The 16,763-nt window shown below is 47.6% G+C and overlaps 1 protein-coding gene across 3 annotated transcripts in view; it reads left to right on the top strand.

The window, feature by feature from the left end:
* Positions 1-16,763, top strand: part of STK11 (serine/threonine kinase 11) — a 42,708-nt gene that overhangs the window by 5,958 nt on the left and 19,987 nt on the right. For all 3 annotated transcript variants that reach the window (XM_069877858.1, XM_069877857.1, XM_069877859.1), the window contains exons 2-7: positions 3,351-3,434; positions 6,661-6,750; positions 7,966-8,098; positions 8,474-8,610; positions 9,358-9,485; positions 15,126-15,183. In XM_069877858.1, coding sequence (XP_069733959.1) covers positions 3,351-3,434; positions 6,661-6,750; positions 7,966-8,098; positions 8,474-8,610; positions 9,358-9,485; positions 15,126-15,183 — 630 coding nt within the window. The remainder of the gene's footprint in view (positions 1-3,350; positions 3,435-6,660; positions 6,751-7,965; positions 8,099-8,473; positions 8,611-9,357; positions 9,486-15,125; positions 15,184-16,763) is intronic.

The raw sequence follows: 16,763 nt of genomic DNA, 5'->3' as shown, positions 1-16,763 counted from the left end.
TTTTTTTTAGGTTAAATAAACAGGAAAAAGCTTTTCACAAGCTAGACCTTCAGTTAATCTGCTTTGTGGCGTATCAGGATACTGACTTGTAATTACAAACATGCTTTGGCTGGGCGGGATTACAAAATCAATCTAAATAAGTATGTGACATAGTTGTTCAGTTGTGTAAAGACCAAATGAGTTATTTTGGACAGCAAGAACAGTGTCAGTGTGCACCAGAGCTGGTGTATGGAGCTGTTCTCTGGGCACATCTCAGAGCCCTTCACTGTGGCACCAATTCCTTTTGCCTGGAGGCTGAAGCTGGATGGGCTTTGAGGTCTCTTCCAACCCTAGCCATTCCATGATTCTGATTCTGTTCTTCTTCCAGGGTGATCATACTTTGAAACAGGCTCCAAACTCTGCTAGTCTCTCTCGTCTCATGCTTGCAGGCTTCCTAGTGTGGAAGTCTAGGAATGGAATTCTATAATGGAGAGCGTTCCAGCCATGTGATAGTGATGCTGAGCAGGGTGGATGCGGGAATCATGACCACGCTTCGGAGAGCACAACTGAGCCGTTTTGCCAGGGTTCCCCCTTTCCTGCCATGCTGGGGCTGATATCAACCGTTGTGATTGAAATTTCACATTAAATTTCAGAGGCAGCAAGGAGAGAGGAGGGAATGTTAGAGCAGCTCAGAAGGTATCCTGAAAATCCAACTGGATTCACTAGGGAAGGGTGGGAAGCCCCCCAGGCCTTGATGGAGAGGTGTGGCATTGAACTGTAGGCACACAATTCCCCTTTTCCAGCGTTGTTGCTGTGGTGCAGGTGAGCTGTGTGGGAAACAGTTGCTGGGGCAGCTTTATGACTGTGGCTTCTGAAAACAGAGGGTTTGGGCACCTCCTGCTGAAGTGAGCTGCCAAACTCGGTGGAGTTTGAAACCAAAATGGAGTTGGAAGTGACAGAGATCTGGCTGTCTCTGTTCCTCAGTCGTTCCAGAATGCAAGAGCCGCTAAAAATAGGAGTAATCTTTCCTCTGGGAGATGGGCTGCTTGGCCTCTGCCCTTGATGTGGGTGCGCTTCACCGGCATTTTAGAGTCCTTCTGGAAGAAAAGGCATATTTACAGCAATATGCAATATTTATTAGTTCGTTAGTGGTGGAAGGAGTTAGTGTTTGTGCTTTCAAGCTGTATTACAGGGAATGAGCTTTTGGGATCAGCATTTTAAGTGTGTTCCTAATATTGGAAGCTCACTTTGCCTTCACAGCGAAGTAACCTTGCTTTAATCAGTCTGTTCAGTCCCTCTCGCGCGTGGTCTGAGCACTCAGCCCAACTGCCATCATTACGCAGAGGCTTCTTAGACCCGTGCTATTGCTGGCTGCAGTTTCTCTGCTCATTTAATCCACTTCAGCCTTTTGGTCATTACTATAATTAGAGCGGCTGCATCACTTTGGAAACTAGTCTGCCAGTTAAACCAAACGCTCTTCTGAGCTTCGCTTTCTTATCGCGGGCTTCCATTTAGCTATAAGAATTCCTTCTAAAGCCATGTATGATAAATGAAGAGTGCCTGGCCTAAACTCCAGTAGTGAAATAATTAATCCTGCTGCTCAGGGATCCTTAAATGATCTTTAAAACCCTGTTTGCATTCCTGCATCTTAGGAGCCTCCTGCAGGAGTGGTTGCTGGTTTGTTAATCAGATGCAATGCATCAGCAAGCCCTGGGCTGGCCACAGTTCATTATTAAATTGTGCAGGCGCCGGCTGTGCCGTGGCGATGGGCAGAGGCTCCTGACTGTGCTTTGAATTCCTTGTAATGCTGCTTTCCTGAGTCCTGGCTGTTCAAATGTAACCATGGCTTAGACCAAGCAGCAAGAGAAGGAAGCCAGAAAGCAGAGTTTTTGCACAGTTCAGCCCAGGTCAGAGCAGCAGAGGAACAAAGTGCTGAGCGGCATCTGCTCTTCTGGCCTGGCAGAACCACCCTGACCTGACTGCGCTGATCCTCTAGTTTCTCTTCCTCGCAGCTGGCACGCAGTGGGGTTTTGCAGGATGAGTTTAATGCAAAAGATACTAAAATGTGATTTGCAGCACAGTGTGGAATTCCAGGAGGCAGCGATGGAAATTGCTGATGTGAGGTGATGTTTGAGGTTCTGTTTCCACAGCCTAGGGAAGATGCCTCCTCCTTCAGGTTTACATTATTTATTCAGCACAAACACAGGATGCGTCTCAGATCTCTGAACCATTCAGACAAGTTAGGACTAAAGGTGTGAAGAAATAGAGCTATTAGTTGGAACTCTTGGTTTTGACTCATTCTTGCAATTCTTGTGTTGATCGCTTCATTTCTGAGTTCTCCTGGATGTTACAGCTTCAATAACAGGCACTGTGAAATGGCCGCCATAGTTGGCCTCTGCATTTGAGGAATTTGATGTGTATTCAGGAGGATTCCTGTACTAACTGCTGTAAAGGTGCTTAAACTGATGGCATTGACAATGTGAGTCTGCTGGGAGCTGTGGTACTCTTCCACCTGTGAACCTTTCGGAGTTCTTCCATCCCTCAGCTCTGACATCTGCTTCACCAGTCTCCTGGACACAGGAAGCTCTTTTGCTCTTTTTCCCTGGCATGCAACACTGGCGATGCAGCACATTGACTACTTGCCCTTTTTGGCTGTGGAAGTTGCAGTGCTATTGGTAAGACATTGTCTCTCTTGGCTAGTGAGGCACTGCTCCTGGATTTCCTAATGTCCTGTAGAAAACCATGTTCTGCTGACTAGCCACTCTTCATCTGAATTACAGGTGGTATAATAAAAATGCCATTTCCTTTTATTTTTTCCTGTCTTTAGTAGTTTGCTCATCCTATCCCTGCCTTCCCTGATCCTTCCCTGTATTCCTGGAGCCCTTTCAGCACTGGAAGCTACTCTAAGGTCTCCCCAGAGCCTTCTTTTCTCCAGGCCGGACAACCCCAACTCTCTCATCATGGCCTCGTACAGGAAGTTCTCCAGCTCTCAGATCATCTCCATGGACTCCCTCTAAGTGATCCATGTCCTTCCTGTGCTGAGCCCTCCAGTTGCTGTAGTTTTGCTCTTGTTTGCCAATGGCCTCAAATTCCTGCCTGGGGAAGAACAGCCTGGCTGTGTGGTGGTAACTGAAAGGGTGCTTTTTTATAGTCCAGTCAGTGACCAGTAAGTGTTTTCATGGACTGGCTGATTAAAAACTATACAGGACCTTCTGTCAGACATCACGCTGAGGAGGTCGTGGGTGAGCAGTTGGGACTCATCGGGTTTGATGTGTCTGTAAAATCCATGTGATTTAGAACACATTCATTTCATTCCGTAGCAAGGAAACGGGTTGTTTAAACATAACTTTTTTCCTTTTCTCTTCCTGCAGGGAAATTCAGCTCCTGCGACGATTACGGCACAAAAACGTGATCCAGTTGGTAGATGTATTATACAACGAGGAGAAGCAGAAAATATATCCTTTCCCCCCCCAGCTGTTGATAAAGGTTTGAATTCCTATTCTTCTATGGTGTAGCACCGAATTGGTGTAGTTCTGCTTTTGTCAGGGCCCATGGAACATTTCTTAAACTTAAAATTGCTTTCGGTAGTATTAAGCATCCTGCAGGTTGGTATTACTTGACATACAAGTACATTTTCTTAAGTTTCCCAGTTAGGAAATGCAATATTGACCCCAGGTTACAGCGCAGGGCTGGAGCAGAGAAGAATGGACTCTCAGGTCCTGTGTATTACGGTGTGACCTTCAGGGGATGGAAAAAGAGCTGCGGGTCTGTTATTCTGAACCTCCCGTCCTGGCTATGGTATGTGTGGGTCCTTTCTTTCCTGGAAGATGGGCCTTTTATTGTCTGTTCTATGTGAAATCAATTTCTATAGTGCTTTCTCCTTTAAGTCCTTGGCAGCGGGTCAGGTCTTTTTTTTTTTTTTCCTTTCCCTCAAAAGAAGGAAACCAATCCACTTGTTCTCTAGGGTGCAGATGCCTGCAGAACTCCCTCCCTTCCCTTGCTTTTGAAGGGTCTGCAGGGCTGCCTTTTCTGAAGGCAGGAAGTGTGATTCGCTGCTGGTTATTCATAAAAAGGTAAGAGGGGTTCCAGAGTCTCCTCCATTCTCTTGTTTGTATGAAAGCCCCAATGATGGTGCTCTAAGTGAGCTAAAGCTTGGAGCAGTCAGGAGAGACAGCAAGCATTGCTGTTGCGAGATCCACAGCTCACTTTTGGAGACTAAAATGTCTAGCTCTTGAATCAGATCTGTGATCTTGGTGCATCTTTCAAACCTCAAGACGTTATTCCAGTGCTCCATGTCCCCCAGGAATGCATGGACACTGGCAATATGGTTACACGCCTTAACTTGCTCTTGCAATGCAGGCAAGGTGCTGGACGGTCGCTCAGTCTGCCGTATCTGGCGTGCACTTTGACTTCAACTGGTTTCTAATCTCATTGAGCTGAGCCAGTATTGCTCGTGTTAGAAACAGTGGCTTTTATTTTGACAGTATTTTCTAAACATTCTCTTTCAGTTATAGTAGTTCATAAAATGGGTAATTTAATTCTGTGCTTTAATTAGATAAAATACTCTGCCACCAAATCATTAGGATAAACATGACAACTTTTGCTTGTGTCTTGTAGCCTCAACAGCCGGAAGGGGCTGTAATTCAATGACTGGCTATAGAAAGATGCGTTTTAATTAATAAGAAGCTGGGCTGCTGATGGAGAAACACGGGGGAAAGAGAGCCCAAGAGAGACCTCGTGTGTTGGTAGCAGGTGATGGCAGCCAAAAATGATCTGTCTGGAACATGACCTCTCACAGCTGAAAGAGAAGAAATTGAGATGAAATCTTAGGAAGAAATATTCTGCTGTGAGGGTGGGGAGGCCCTGGCCCAGGTTGCCCAGAGCAGTGGTGGCTGCCCTGTCCCTGGAGTTGTTCAAGGCCAGCTTGGATGTGGCTTGGAGCAACCTGATCCCGTGGGAGGTGTCCCTGCCCATGGCAGGGTTGGAACTGCATGGGCTTTAAGGTTCCTTCCAAACCGTTTTATGCTTCTTGCTCAAGTTTTCTGTTGTTGATGGGAGCGAACAGCAGGCTTCAGCCCTGTTTATACTGGAAAGGTAGTATGTTAACAGCTCGCTTGCCTCGTCAAAGCCTTCAGTGATTTTCTTTGGTACAGGGAAAGCTGTGATGACTGGATTAAAAATATCAGCTACGTTTAGTATTTAATGGGCTGCCCTGGTGACCTGCTGTGGCTGGGAACGCAGAGCCAGTGATGAATGGAAAACTGATCCAGACAGAAAATAAACCCAGTTCAATAAGCAGCATCCCAGCTGGCACCTGCTCTCCATAGCTTCTGCTACCAGCATGTGCAGTTGTGCATGGAAGCAGAACCCTATTGATTAGAGGAGTTGAGAGCCTCAGTCTTCTTGGAGCACCTGTAGCAGGTCTGCTCCAGCCTGGAAGATGGTGCTTTTGTCTGGATGATGGACCAGAGAGGGATCAGTTACAAAAGAAGGGGTGAGAAGCCATCTGGCAGCAGAAAAAAAACAGAATGCCAAGAACAAGAGCTGGAATTTGCTTCTGAGGAGCCGGTCTAGGTAACCTATTGGTGGTCTTGTTCTCTTGAAGGTGGGAGAGTTGATGTCTTCGCTGTGGTGTAAGTTGCTTGCCATTTTCTTCCTGAGTGAGAAACAGTAGGAATGAGTTTTGGGAACTCTTTTGGCTCTTCTTGTTTCTCCTGACTGACTGGGTGGCTTTGTACACATCATAAAATCTTACAGTGCTGTAGTGTCCTGCTGAAGAGCAGCTCATGTGGATAGTGTAGTGCAGATTTAATGAGTTGGTGCGGTGTTTTAAGCTCCTGGATAGCACGTGCTACAATGGGTCAACACTATCTCTAGCACAGATCCCACCTAAAGCACAGATCAGCTCTTCAGTTGTTCCTGCCTCAAGGGTTAAGGTGGCATCCTGGGACGTAAGCAACTTATTTTAGGCTTAGGTTAAGAAGGTGTCTGCCGGGAATGATTAGAGTGACCAGAGAAATGTTCTGCTTCTGGAGATCACAGGCTTTGCTCCACTCGGTCTCAGTGCTGCACTCCCTTGGCAGAACCACCAGATGTCTCAGGGATGTTCTGGCCAGCCCTTTGCAGCCTGGAAAGCCCAGGGAGAGGAGGAAAACGGACACAAGGATTGCTTTAGGCAGTTATGTTATCTCCATTGTTTGGCCCCAACATTAAAGCTGAAGGAGATGAAAACTGGAATCTGCTGTGAGTGAACAACTGCTAAAAAGTGCCACCAGCTCTTGGCATTCTGTCATAACTTTTTTACAGCAAAAAAAAAAAAGCCCACAACTCATCTGCCAGAGGGGTCTGAAGTTTTTCTTGCCACTTCAGAGTGTTACCCTGTTTCTGTCACATTTGTGAGTTCTCCAAATTAATTTATGTGGAGTTTGCATCCTGTTTCAGGTCTGATCATGGAGCTGCAGCTGGTCCTTAAGCAGAACAATCTTCTCCTGAGCTATTTGCATCGTCCTGTTGTTGAGAGAAGGCGGCTGCTTTGGAAAGGGCAGCCCTGCTCTGGTTCTGCCTTCCAGGGCTCTGTATGCCAGGCAGCTGCTCTCTGGTTGTACTGGAATGGGGCTGCGGTCCTCATGCAGTGTTTGCCTGAAGGATTTAACTTTGAAGCTTCCTTAACTCTTCCTTCACGTATATGGTGATGGAGTACTGCGTGTGTGGGATGCAGGAAATGCTGGACAGTGTCCCTGAAAAGAGGTTTCCAGTTTTTCAGGCTCATGGGTGAGTACAGTTCTGCTCTTTAGGCTGCTTTAGCCTCTCACCACTGTGCTCCCTTGAATTCAAGAGCATGTTCTACTCTGTTGCTTCAACTGCTGGCTACGCTTTAGAGTAAAACCGGCTTTGTGTCATAACTGCATCCTTTTCATTCACTGGAGAAATGAAATATGAAGGAAGTGAGGCAGGAACAGCCGTAGACTCTGTGAAGAAACCCATCTTTCTATTGAATTATTTGTTACTTTTTTTACTTCACAAGATCCACGGGGACCCTTTCTGGCCCCTTTTCCACATTCTGGCATTCAGTGAAGGTGGATGCAGTGGAGGAAATCCATGAGGACTTGCCCTGCCTTGCAGTTTAGTGTCAGAAAAGAGATTAAAAGCTCTTTGGATGGATTAAGGATTGGCAATATCCAGCATGATCTGTTAGCTTGTTTAGTAGACAGGATGATCTGAAGACCCTTTCACTCTGTTGGTAAAAGAACCTGGAATTTCTCAAAGAGATGCAAGAAGATTGTCCAGTAAATCAGAGCAGTGCAAATCAGAGGTAACTACATATTTTTTGTGGTCACATTTTCCTTTTGTTTGAGAAAAGGTGTCTGAGATTGCAGATAGCCAGAGTGAAATGCTGGCATATCGAGTCAAGTGTTATTTCTTGTTATTATGAGATAAAGTCTGTGCGTACATGATTGCTGCCAGGTTGTCGATGCGCAGCACTTGCTGTGTTGCAGAGTGGCCTGCCTGTGCTCTCTGACCGTATCTGTGCTCTCTGATCATATCCACGGTGCCTTTGCTCAGCCAGTGAGCTCTACCAGCAAAACATTCCTTTCCAGCAAAACCCTCTATTAGAGCATGCTGTGCCACTAAGAGCAGCATTTTTTACCTTAAGTTAGCCTAGACTAATGCAGGAGTCAGAATTGGTGATGGAATCTGTGCTAGCATGATGCTCAGCGCTTACACAATGCACAAAAGTTTGTGATGAGGGCTGTGTTGTGGAGCAGCTGGCACACCGGGACAGAGCTCTGGAAGTAACTGCTGGCTTTGTTTGAAGATTAAGGACAGTTTCTTACACATCACAGTTCAATCTTGAGTTACTCAGCATCAAATGGAAGTGTATGTCTCTCATTTCCAGTAACAATGCTCTTTGTGAACTACTTATAACACATAAAGTGTATCTCAGTCTATGAAGTGCTTAACTCTTCCCTCTCACTCTTCCTGCAGGTACTTCTGTCAGCTTATAGATGGCTTAGAATATTTGCACAGCCAAGGGATTGTCCACAAGGATATAAAACCGGGGAACCTCCTGCTAACAACCAATGGGACACTAAAAATATCCGATCTAGGCGTAGCAGAGGTATGTGAGGGCTGCGGCAAAGTCAGGGGTGTGGGAAGCGTGACGTTGTGGATTTAGGTTACCTTTTGTTCTAATGCTTTTGTTGATAACGGCACAAAGCTTCCAGCTGGGAAGCATATAGAGGAAGACAGCTGGCTTGGCCAAACCCCAAAGTGTGGTGGAATGGTGATAAGCTTGTTGTGTGAAGACTGAGCTAGGTAGGAGGGATGCCATAAAGGCCACTATGGGCATGCGGTTGTTATAGTGGCCTGGTCTCATGGTCGTAAGTAGATATTCACTAACAGTTTTCTCCTTTTCCTCCCCAGAAGAAACCTTTCTAACGGTTACAGTTTGTCTGCCTTGAAAGTTTGAACCTAATCCGTCTCTCCTATGCAGGCATTGCATCCATTTGCAGAGGATGACACATGCAGAACAAGCCAAGGGTCTCCAGCATTCCAGCCACCAGAAATTGCCAATGGCCTTGACACCTTTTCAGGCTTTAAAGTAGACATCTGGTCTGCAGGGGTCACACTGTAAGTGCTGTACAGTGTCCAGGAACTGCAATGAGACAGTTACATAGAATCACAGAATACTTTGGGTTGGAAAGGACCTTTACAGATCACCCAGTCCAACCTCCCTGCAGAAGCAGGGATATCTTTAACCAGATCAGGTTGCTCAGAGTTCCATCCAACCTGACCTTGAGTGTTTCCCAGGATGGGGCCTCTACCACCTCCCTGTGCAACTGGTGCCAGTGCCTCACCACCCTCGTAAAAAATGTCATGTTTATATCCAGTATAAATCTCCACTCCCCTAGTTTAAAATCATTACAGGCCCCCAACAGCTCAGCGTTGCACTGTCCACTGTCACCACTGCCCTCTGTGTTGCTGGGGGAGCTGGGAGGGGGTTTGTGTGTTTGTCCCTCTGGTGGATGGGCTTATGTTCCCCAAAGCGCTTGTAATGCTGAGGAAAGTAAGCCCGGTACCTCTGCCAGCCGATTCTCAGCATCTGAGACGCACAGCTACTGTCATAACAGAAACCACAGACATCTCTAGTATTTAAAGTTTCTCCCATCCAGCCTGTCAGGAAGATATCTTGGTGGTTTTGACACATGTGAATGAAGAGGCTTCAGTAAAGGAAGGCTGAGCTTACAGAGGCATTCCAAATGCTGCAAAATAGTCATCTTTGTTTCCTCTTGGCTTCTTTTGGTTTACGTAGTCACAAAAGAGCTGAACACGTTCTGTGTGCTGCTTCTTATATAGCTTCTCCTTCTACCTTTACAGATACAACATCACGACGGGACTGTACCCTTTTGAGGGGGATAATATCTATAAATTATTTGAAAACATTGGGAAAGGTGACTACACGATTCCAGAGGATTGTGGTCCTCCGCTTTCAGACTTATTGAGAGGTGAGTCCCCCAGCTGACTCATAAAAGAATGGGTAAGAGCTGTGGGTGCCACAAACGCTCAGCTCACATAGTGCCAGGGAGAGCTTCATTCCAAGCATCCCATGAAGATCAAGGGTCCTGCTAAAAAGGGAAGTTGTGAATACAAACCTGCTTGTAAGGTCTTTAATGCTAATGTTTTCCCCAAGATGCACTAATCCCTGTGTGGGCTGCAGTCACTACTCTGTACAGAGCTTGTTCTTGCATTATGTTTTATGCTTGGAGAAGCTTTCAAACCTAAAGACAAAGCCCGTGAGGTAAGTTTGAAATGGCATCATAACATTAATAAGGGGTTTGTAAGTGAGAACGATTCTTTGCCTAAGCTTTCTGTAACATGAAATCCTGAGTGCTCAGCTCCTGCTGTCCTTCCTCATTAGCCTCTGCTCCGAACCTTACTTCCTTCAGTCCCAGTTGTCTTCCCCTTCTCCCAGATTTATAGTTGCAAAGATCATGGAGCAAAGTGACTGGTGTACATTTTGACCACAGCACTATGGTATAAACAGAAGCAGCACTTGCTGAGTAGGGTTGTGGGTTTGTTTGTGTGTTTCTTGTTCCTGTCCCATAAGGGACAATAGTGCGAGAGTTTGAGGTTGGGTGTCGAATGGTCTCTACTTCTTTCAAAAGCTGAACAGGCAGGACAGCGGTTGTAGCTCAGTGATACCCATCCAACAGCAGACAGGGTGTGATGCCAGCACATTGGAGACCGAACTACAGTTCCTGCTGCCTCCTTGGCAGCAAAGCAGCCAGTGTGGTGGTTTTCCCCAGACCTCAGCATGGGCTTGCACTCTCTTCTTTGTCTTCAGCTCTCTGCGAAGGAGCAGACCTCAAGTGTGAAATGATGCTGCTTTGTGTTGAGTTTATTTTTCTGGTTCTTGTGCTGTGTGAGGCTGAGTGGGTGAAGGGCTGCAAGGTGCTGTGCAAACCAAGCCAGCTTCCCTTCCTCCTGTCAGTGGGTCTACTCCTAACACGATATTATTGCCAACTCAGGGGTTGCGCACTGTGCTGTGTCCTCGACTTGGTCACTGTGTGCCTGCAGTTTGTCGCTGCCAAAAGGTTAACAATTCCAAAGCATTTTACGGTTACATTTCACACTACAAAGAGTAGCAGTTTTCTCAGCAGGAAAGGCTTTGCTGCCTGTTGGCTGTGGCTGCTGTGTGGATGGCTGTGTGGTGCTGCAGCTCCAGCCTGGACTTGCTTTCCTCTTCTGCAGCATTGCCTCCACGATGCTGGGGACGTGGGTGTCTTCACTGGGTGCTGGAGGCAGTGCTGGGGATGCGATTTGTCCTCGCTTGGTGCTGGGGATGTGGGTGTCCTTGATGGGTGCCAGGGACAGTGCTGGGGACACGGGTGTCCCTGCTTGATGCTGTGTGCTGGGAGTGGAGCCAAGAATGTGGGTGTCCTCACTCAGAGCCAGGTTCTGGCGGCAGCAGGGGGTGCTGTCTGGCCAAGCTCTGCCTGTGCTCCCTCCGATGGGGCTCCCCTCACCCATGCCGCCCAGGGCTGGCAGACCCCCTGCAGTCCCCTCACAGGAGAGGATTTTAGCTTGTTTGACCCCACATTGGTTATGAAATGAGTTATTTCTGTGTGTTTCCAAAAGCATTAACTGGCGTTAACAGCTTTCAGCAGCATTGCGTTAGGCGTAGCTTCCAACTGCACTCAGCACAGCTGGTATCCACGCCATTCCGTTCTGCTCTGCTAATGCAGCTGCTGCTTGCGGCCCAGCACTTCTGACTGCTCTGTGTTTCCTGTTGTGCCCCCATGCCCCAGGGAATGATGGCCTGATCCACATGTGCTATTTTATTTGTGAGTGCTTACTCAAAGCACAGTCTTTTTTATGAGCTTGGGAATTGCCCAAATGGTGTAAATCTAGTGATCCATCTAGCCAAGCAGGCAGGCTCTGAACGCATCCAGCAGAAATCATTTGAGGGTTGTGAGGAGCTTCTCCACTGCGCTTAGTGTTGTCCCCCAAGGAGAATGAGCGTGGCAGTTGCTTCTCCTTTCTTGTCTTGAGGATATTGATAGCTTCAAATCTTATGCTTCATTAGCAGAGTGACTCCCTTTTTAGTTCTCTCTTCATCCCCTCTATGAGACCTGAAGTAGAATTTCCTGCTTTTCCTTCTGCCTCATTTCAAATGGAGGAGCCTCACACCTGATGCCCTTCATCCATTTTCTGTGGCTTGTGCTGCCTCCTCTGTCCTCGTTGCTGTCTGTCCTCATACTTCTTGGGGCCACTACAGATGCAAGCCAAGCGTGCTTGGTGGGCAGAGGAGCTTCTCTGGGAGGAGATCATAGAATCACAGTATGGTTTGGGTTGGAAGGAGCCTCAAAGCCCATCCAGTCTCACCTGCCATGGGCAGGGACACCTCCCACTGGATCCAGTTGCTCCAAGCCCCACTCATCCTGGCCTTGAACCCCTCCAGGGATGGGGCAGCCACCACTGCTCTGGGCAGCCTGGGCCAGGGCCTCACCACTCTCACAGCAAAACATTTCTTCCCAAGATCTCATCTCAATCTTGTCTCTTTCAGCTGAAAACTGTTCTCCCTTGTCTTATCCCTGCCCTCCCTGATCAGGAGCCCCTCTCCAGCTTTCCTGGAGCCCCTTTCAGCACTGGAAGCTGCTCTAAGGTCTCCCCAGAGCCTTCTCTTCCTCAGGCTGAACAACCCCAACTCTCTCAGCCTGAGGTACCTGAGTCTCTGTCAAGTAGACTCTTTGTTCAGGGCAGTGGGAAGTCCCAGGGACTCCTTTTACTGTTCTCTGTCTCACTTGAGAATGCTCTCACACCCCTCATCGTGTTGTAGGCACTTGTTTCGCCAGTTTTCACTGTGTAACTTCCTGATACCCCCCTGAGTGGTTTGACACGCTGAACTTTCTCTGGTGGCTAGAGCACCCAGTGAGCCTGAGGCAACTGAACCCTTAGGTGGGATTGCCCAGCTCACCCCATGCAGTGAAGGCCTCGGCATTTCCACAGCCCAGTGGTTAGTGAGGCGTCTGCTGAGGAGCCGGGCTGGGCCCAGCAGTGGTTGGTAGCACATGGTGACAAAGCCTGCATGCTTTATTTAGTTCATGCTTCTGCTCCAGAACATCTGCATTTCCTGGTAGGTGCGTGCTCCTCCTGCAGCAGGTGGGGACTGAATTGAACACTGGTGTATCAGATATTGTCAATGGCTGATGGTTTTATATGGGTAGCACAGACACTCGCAGCTCAGCCCTGTCTCACTGGAGACTTCGTTTCACCTTTCTGTTGCCTTTAAAAGATTCTTTGAGCACTCTGCAAGCATTTGTTCTGGTTTTATTGCAAGGAAGGTTTGCAGTGTGCTGCAAAGTACTTATTTTCTCTCTGGCCATAAGTTCTGTGTTGACCCCATTACTGGCCTGGCTGTGATGCAAACACTAAAACACACTTTTTAAGGTTTTTCTGTTCTTCTGTTACTGCTTCTGTAGTGGTTTTTACTCCCTGCTCTCCCCAAGCTTGTTTTCCTTTGTTCCTCTTCCCAGAAGAAGTAGAATTTAGATAACCTAAAGATTCTGTGGTCTTTGACTTGTAGAGAGACTTGCATGACTGTATTTCAACAGAGTAGTTGGGATGTTGCTCCTCTTTGTCTCCCTGATCAGAGATGAAGCTTTATTTATACCCTTCACTGATGGAAAAGAGAAGGGCTGGTGCTGTTCTGGCTCTATGTGCAGGCAGTACAGACGTGTCAGTGTGGAAGCAGTTAAAAATAGCCTTAAGTTTCTTGTGCCACCATCTGCAAATGGCTTATCAACTCGTACGCAGTTTGCTTCTGGACAAGAAAAAAATACAAGGTCAGCTTTTCTCCCTCCTCTTCTAATACACTTGTACCAAAAGAGAAAGCTTTGGGACTGCAGGATCTGCCTTTAAAGCCTTAGGATTGATTTCCAGGCTCTGCGATCAGGCACAAGTTGGTGAGTTTCTCAATGTTTTGTTTTCTCACTTCTGTGTAACTGCTGTGACCTTTCTGTACAGGGCTGGTGAAGGGATGTTTGTCCTGGTGGCAGTGCAATGCTTATTCCCAGACTAGCAGGGAGTCCCTGGAGCCGGCAGTCAGGCAGGCTGGTGTCTGTCACCCATCCAGCAGCAAAGCTTCCACATGTGTTTGATCAAAGGCTCAAGGTCTGCCTTCAGAGGAAGTTTCTGGTCAGAAAGCCTGCCTCTGCTTGTGGAGGATGAAGGAGAGGGAAAAAGTGCTGTCTTATTTTATGGATTGAACTTAGACTGCTTTTGTATTAGTTCTTTAAATACTGACCTGAGTTGGAGAGTCTGAAGTGAAATCCAGGTTGAGTTCATTAGCTCTTGCTGTTAGATCACAGTCATGGAATGGTTTGGGTTGGATGGGACCTCAAAGCCCATCCAGTTCCACACCCTGCCATGGGCAGGGACACCTCCCACTGGATCTGGTTGCTCCAAGCCCCATCCAACCTGGCCTCGTACACTTCCAGGGATGGGGCAGCCTCCCCACCCTCACAGCAAAACATTTCTCCCCTCTTTTGGCTGAAAACTGTTCTTCCTTATCCTATCCCTGCCCTCCCTGATCAAGACCCCTCCCCAGCTTTCGCGTTAGATTCCTTCCTGCTCTCAGATGACACCTCTGATTGTGCTGTCTGCTGAAAACTGGATATTCCACCACATGATGTAATGCTGCGCTCATTTCGGTTACTGAAGTGTGTGGGTTGGACTTTGTACGGAGCTCACGACAGGTCCGTGGTCTCCAGTTTCTGGGTTGCTGCTTGACGTCATTTGAAAGGGGTTTGAGACTGGCTGCTTGCCGTGCTTGTACACCACGTCCCATGTATGGGCACAGCGAATCCTTCCGAAATACCAGGAGAGCAGGGGTTTGTGAGTGCTGCATACTCCTGAACAGTCGCACTGTTACAGCATGCCTCATCTCTGCTCACGGATAAACTGCAGGGCAGTCTTTACCGTAAATGGCAGAGCGTGTGTGTAGCTGCTGTGGGCAGAGAATCCTGGCTGTTCACAGTACAGGGTGTTTTGTCATCAAGTCTTTTCAGTGCAGGACTTAAGCCACAGAGCTGCCACACGTGAGTCAGAGCTGAACGTGTGGATTTGTGTTCCTGGTGATTGGACTTCCCATTTTCTTTCAAGCATTGCCTGGAATACAGTCCTTTCTCATTAAAGTTGATATTCTTTTGGCTCAATTGTCTTCTTGATGCGTTTTTAATTGCTTGAGAACATACAGCTCTCTGCACTACATACCTGCTTGGAGCTGGTGCTGTTAGGCCTCTTAATACCTTAGAACTTCCATCCTCTGCTGGTACTGGTTTCATCTTTGAGCACCCTGATCCAGTGGAAGGTGTCCCTGCCCATGGCAGGGGTTGGAACTGGATGGGTTTTAAGGTCCCTTCCATCCCAAACTATTCCATGGTTCTGTGATTCCTGTGACTGCAGCAGGTTCTTCCTGGAGGTAAAGGTTCCCAGCACTGCCAGGACAACCAGACACACCAGTTGCTGAGGGGGGAGGGAAGCGGGAGGGAAGTGTAGAGCTTTGTGCTTCCTGTCTTCAACTTGGCTGAGAGCATCTGTGATCACACCTGGACTTTTTTTTTTTTTTTTTTCCTTCTTTTCAGGGATGCTTGAATACGACCCAGCCAAGAGGTTTTCAATACAGCAGATAAGGCAGCACAAGTGAGTGTTCTGCTTCTTATGCTAATGTACCTGTGCTATTGCTCTCAACTCATTTTTCCCTTTGACAGCAGACACATGGAAGTCACTAGATATCCTTCCTCCAGCTCTGCTGGAGCTCTGGCAACTTCCACTTGCCTTGTTTTTCCTTCCTATTAGAGCATCCGGTTAAAGCATTTGAATTGCAAACTGGTAAATAATGAATATGTTGAATATATTGTTCTAGCGTGACCAGTTCTTGGTAATTAAGGGTTCTGAATAATTTTTTTTCAGAGGTCAGTTAAGAGGTGTTCCTTAAAGCCAGGTTATTGATCTAGGACTGTTCAATAATGTGTGTGTGTTTTCTGGACAACCTGGTGACAGCAATATTCCTTTTTACTCCATATGGAATCAGTATGTGGAGAAGCGTTCCTGGACAATAGGAAAATGTTTTTCTTTCTCTTTAATGTCCTACTCCTCCCACCCCCATATCCTCCCCCTTTATCCTTGCCGTTGTCTGAGGAGGGAAAGGCCCCGTTATCTCCAGGGTTGTTTTTTTTGGGGGGGCGTTTTGGTTTGTTTTTTTTTTTTTTAGAGGATCTGTTTGAACACACTGCCTCCGAGTAAAGATTTCCTGGGCAGATAAAAGTACAAGAACAAAAGGCATCATAAGGATGCTTCATTGCGGAGGCTGCCTTAACTTATCTCCTCTCTGATAGGAAGTGCTTCTGAGGACATGCCGACCTGCCTGCTGGACTGCAGCTGCTTGGCTGAGGTCCTGCCTGCCAGCTTGCCCAGAAAGCTTTTAGGAGCCTGTTAAAAACAAGGCACTCAGCCTGGGAGGCAATGGACCTGCTTTGTGCTGCTGTTCAGGCAGGAGGAGCGCGGTTTTCTTGTGTCTTTGACAACAAGTGGCAGTAGCCTTGTGCTGTCAGATGGCAATCCCTGGTAGATGTTACAGCATGGGAGGCATCTGCAGGAGCCATGGAACAAAACCTGGCAGGCTTGAACTGCCCTGGCGTTCGGCAGGGGAGCCCCTGCGTCCTGCCCCTGGGCGAAGATCAAAGGGGCTGGGGAGGCAGGTCTGTGTGTCTGCCTGGTCAATTAATTACGCAGTCAGGCAGACTCTTTTAAGTCGTAGCCAAGTGCAGTGCATTGGTTGTTTCACTGGGTCTGGGAAGTGATAGGAGCAGGCGTTTGCTTTTCCAGACTGCCTTTCCCCATGCACATGCCTCCCAATAAAAAAGGCCATAAAAGAGCCTGCCTGGGGCCTGCTTCTTGCATTTTAAGCACCGTATAGAGCTGGTCTTGGAAACAACAGCTCCCGCTGTTACCAACTGCCCTCCCATCCACTGCGGAGGAGCAGAGTGCTTCCAGCTGGATAGCAAAGTGCTGTGTGCTTTTGCACTCAGTGATGGAGCAGTTCCCCTGCCAGGATATTGAGCCACATGCCAGCAGGTGAACCTATTCCTCATCAGTCAGTGCTGCAAAGAAGCAGGAATTTTAAGTTCTGTAGGGCAGATAGTTGAGAAAAGCATCAAAACCACTTTTTCCTGTGGGTCCAAAGGCTGCAGGGCACTGCCCCAGCATGCAGGGCAGTGTAG

This window comes from Phaenicophaeus curvirostris, chromosome 28 (assembly GCF_032191515.1).
Source record: "Phaenicophaeus curvirostris isolate KB17595 chromosome 28, BPBGC_Pcur_1.0, whole genome shotgun sequence".
In the NCBI taxonomy this organism is placed as follows: Eukaryota; Metazoa; Chordata; class Aves; order Cuculiformes; family Cuculidae; genus Phaenicophaeus; species Phaenicophaeus curvirostris.
This window is presented reverse-complemented; position numbering and strand designations above follow the sequence as displayed.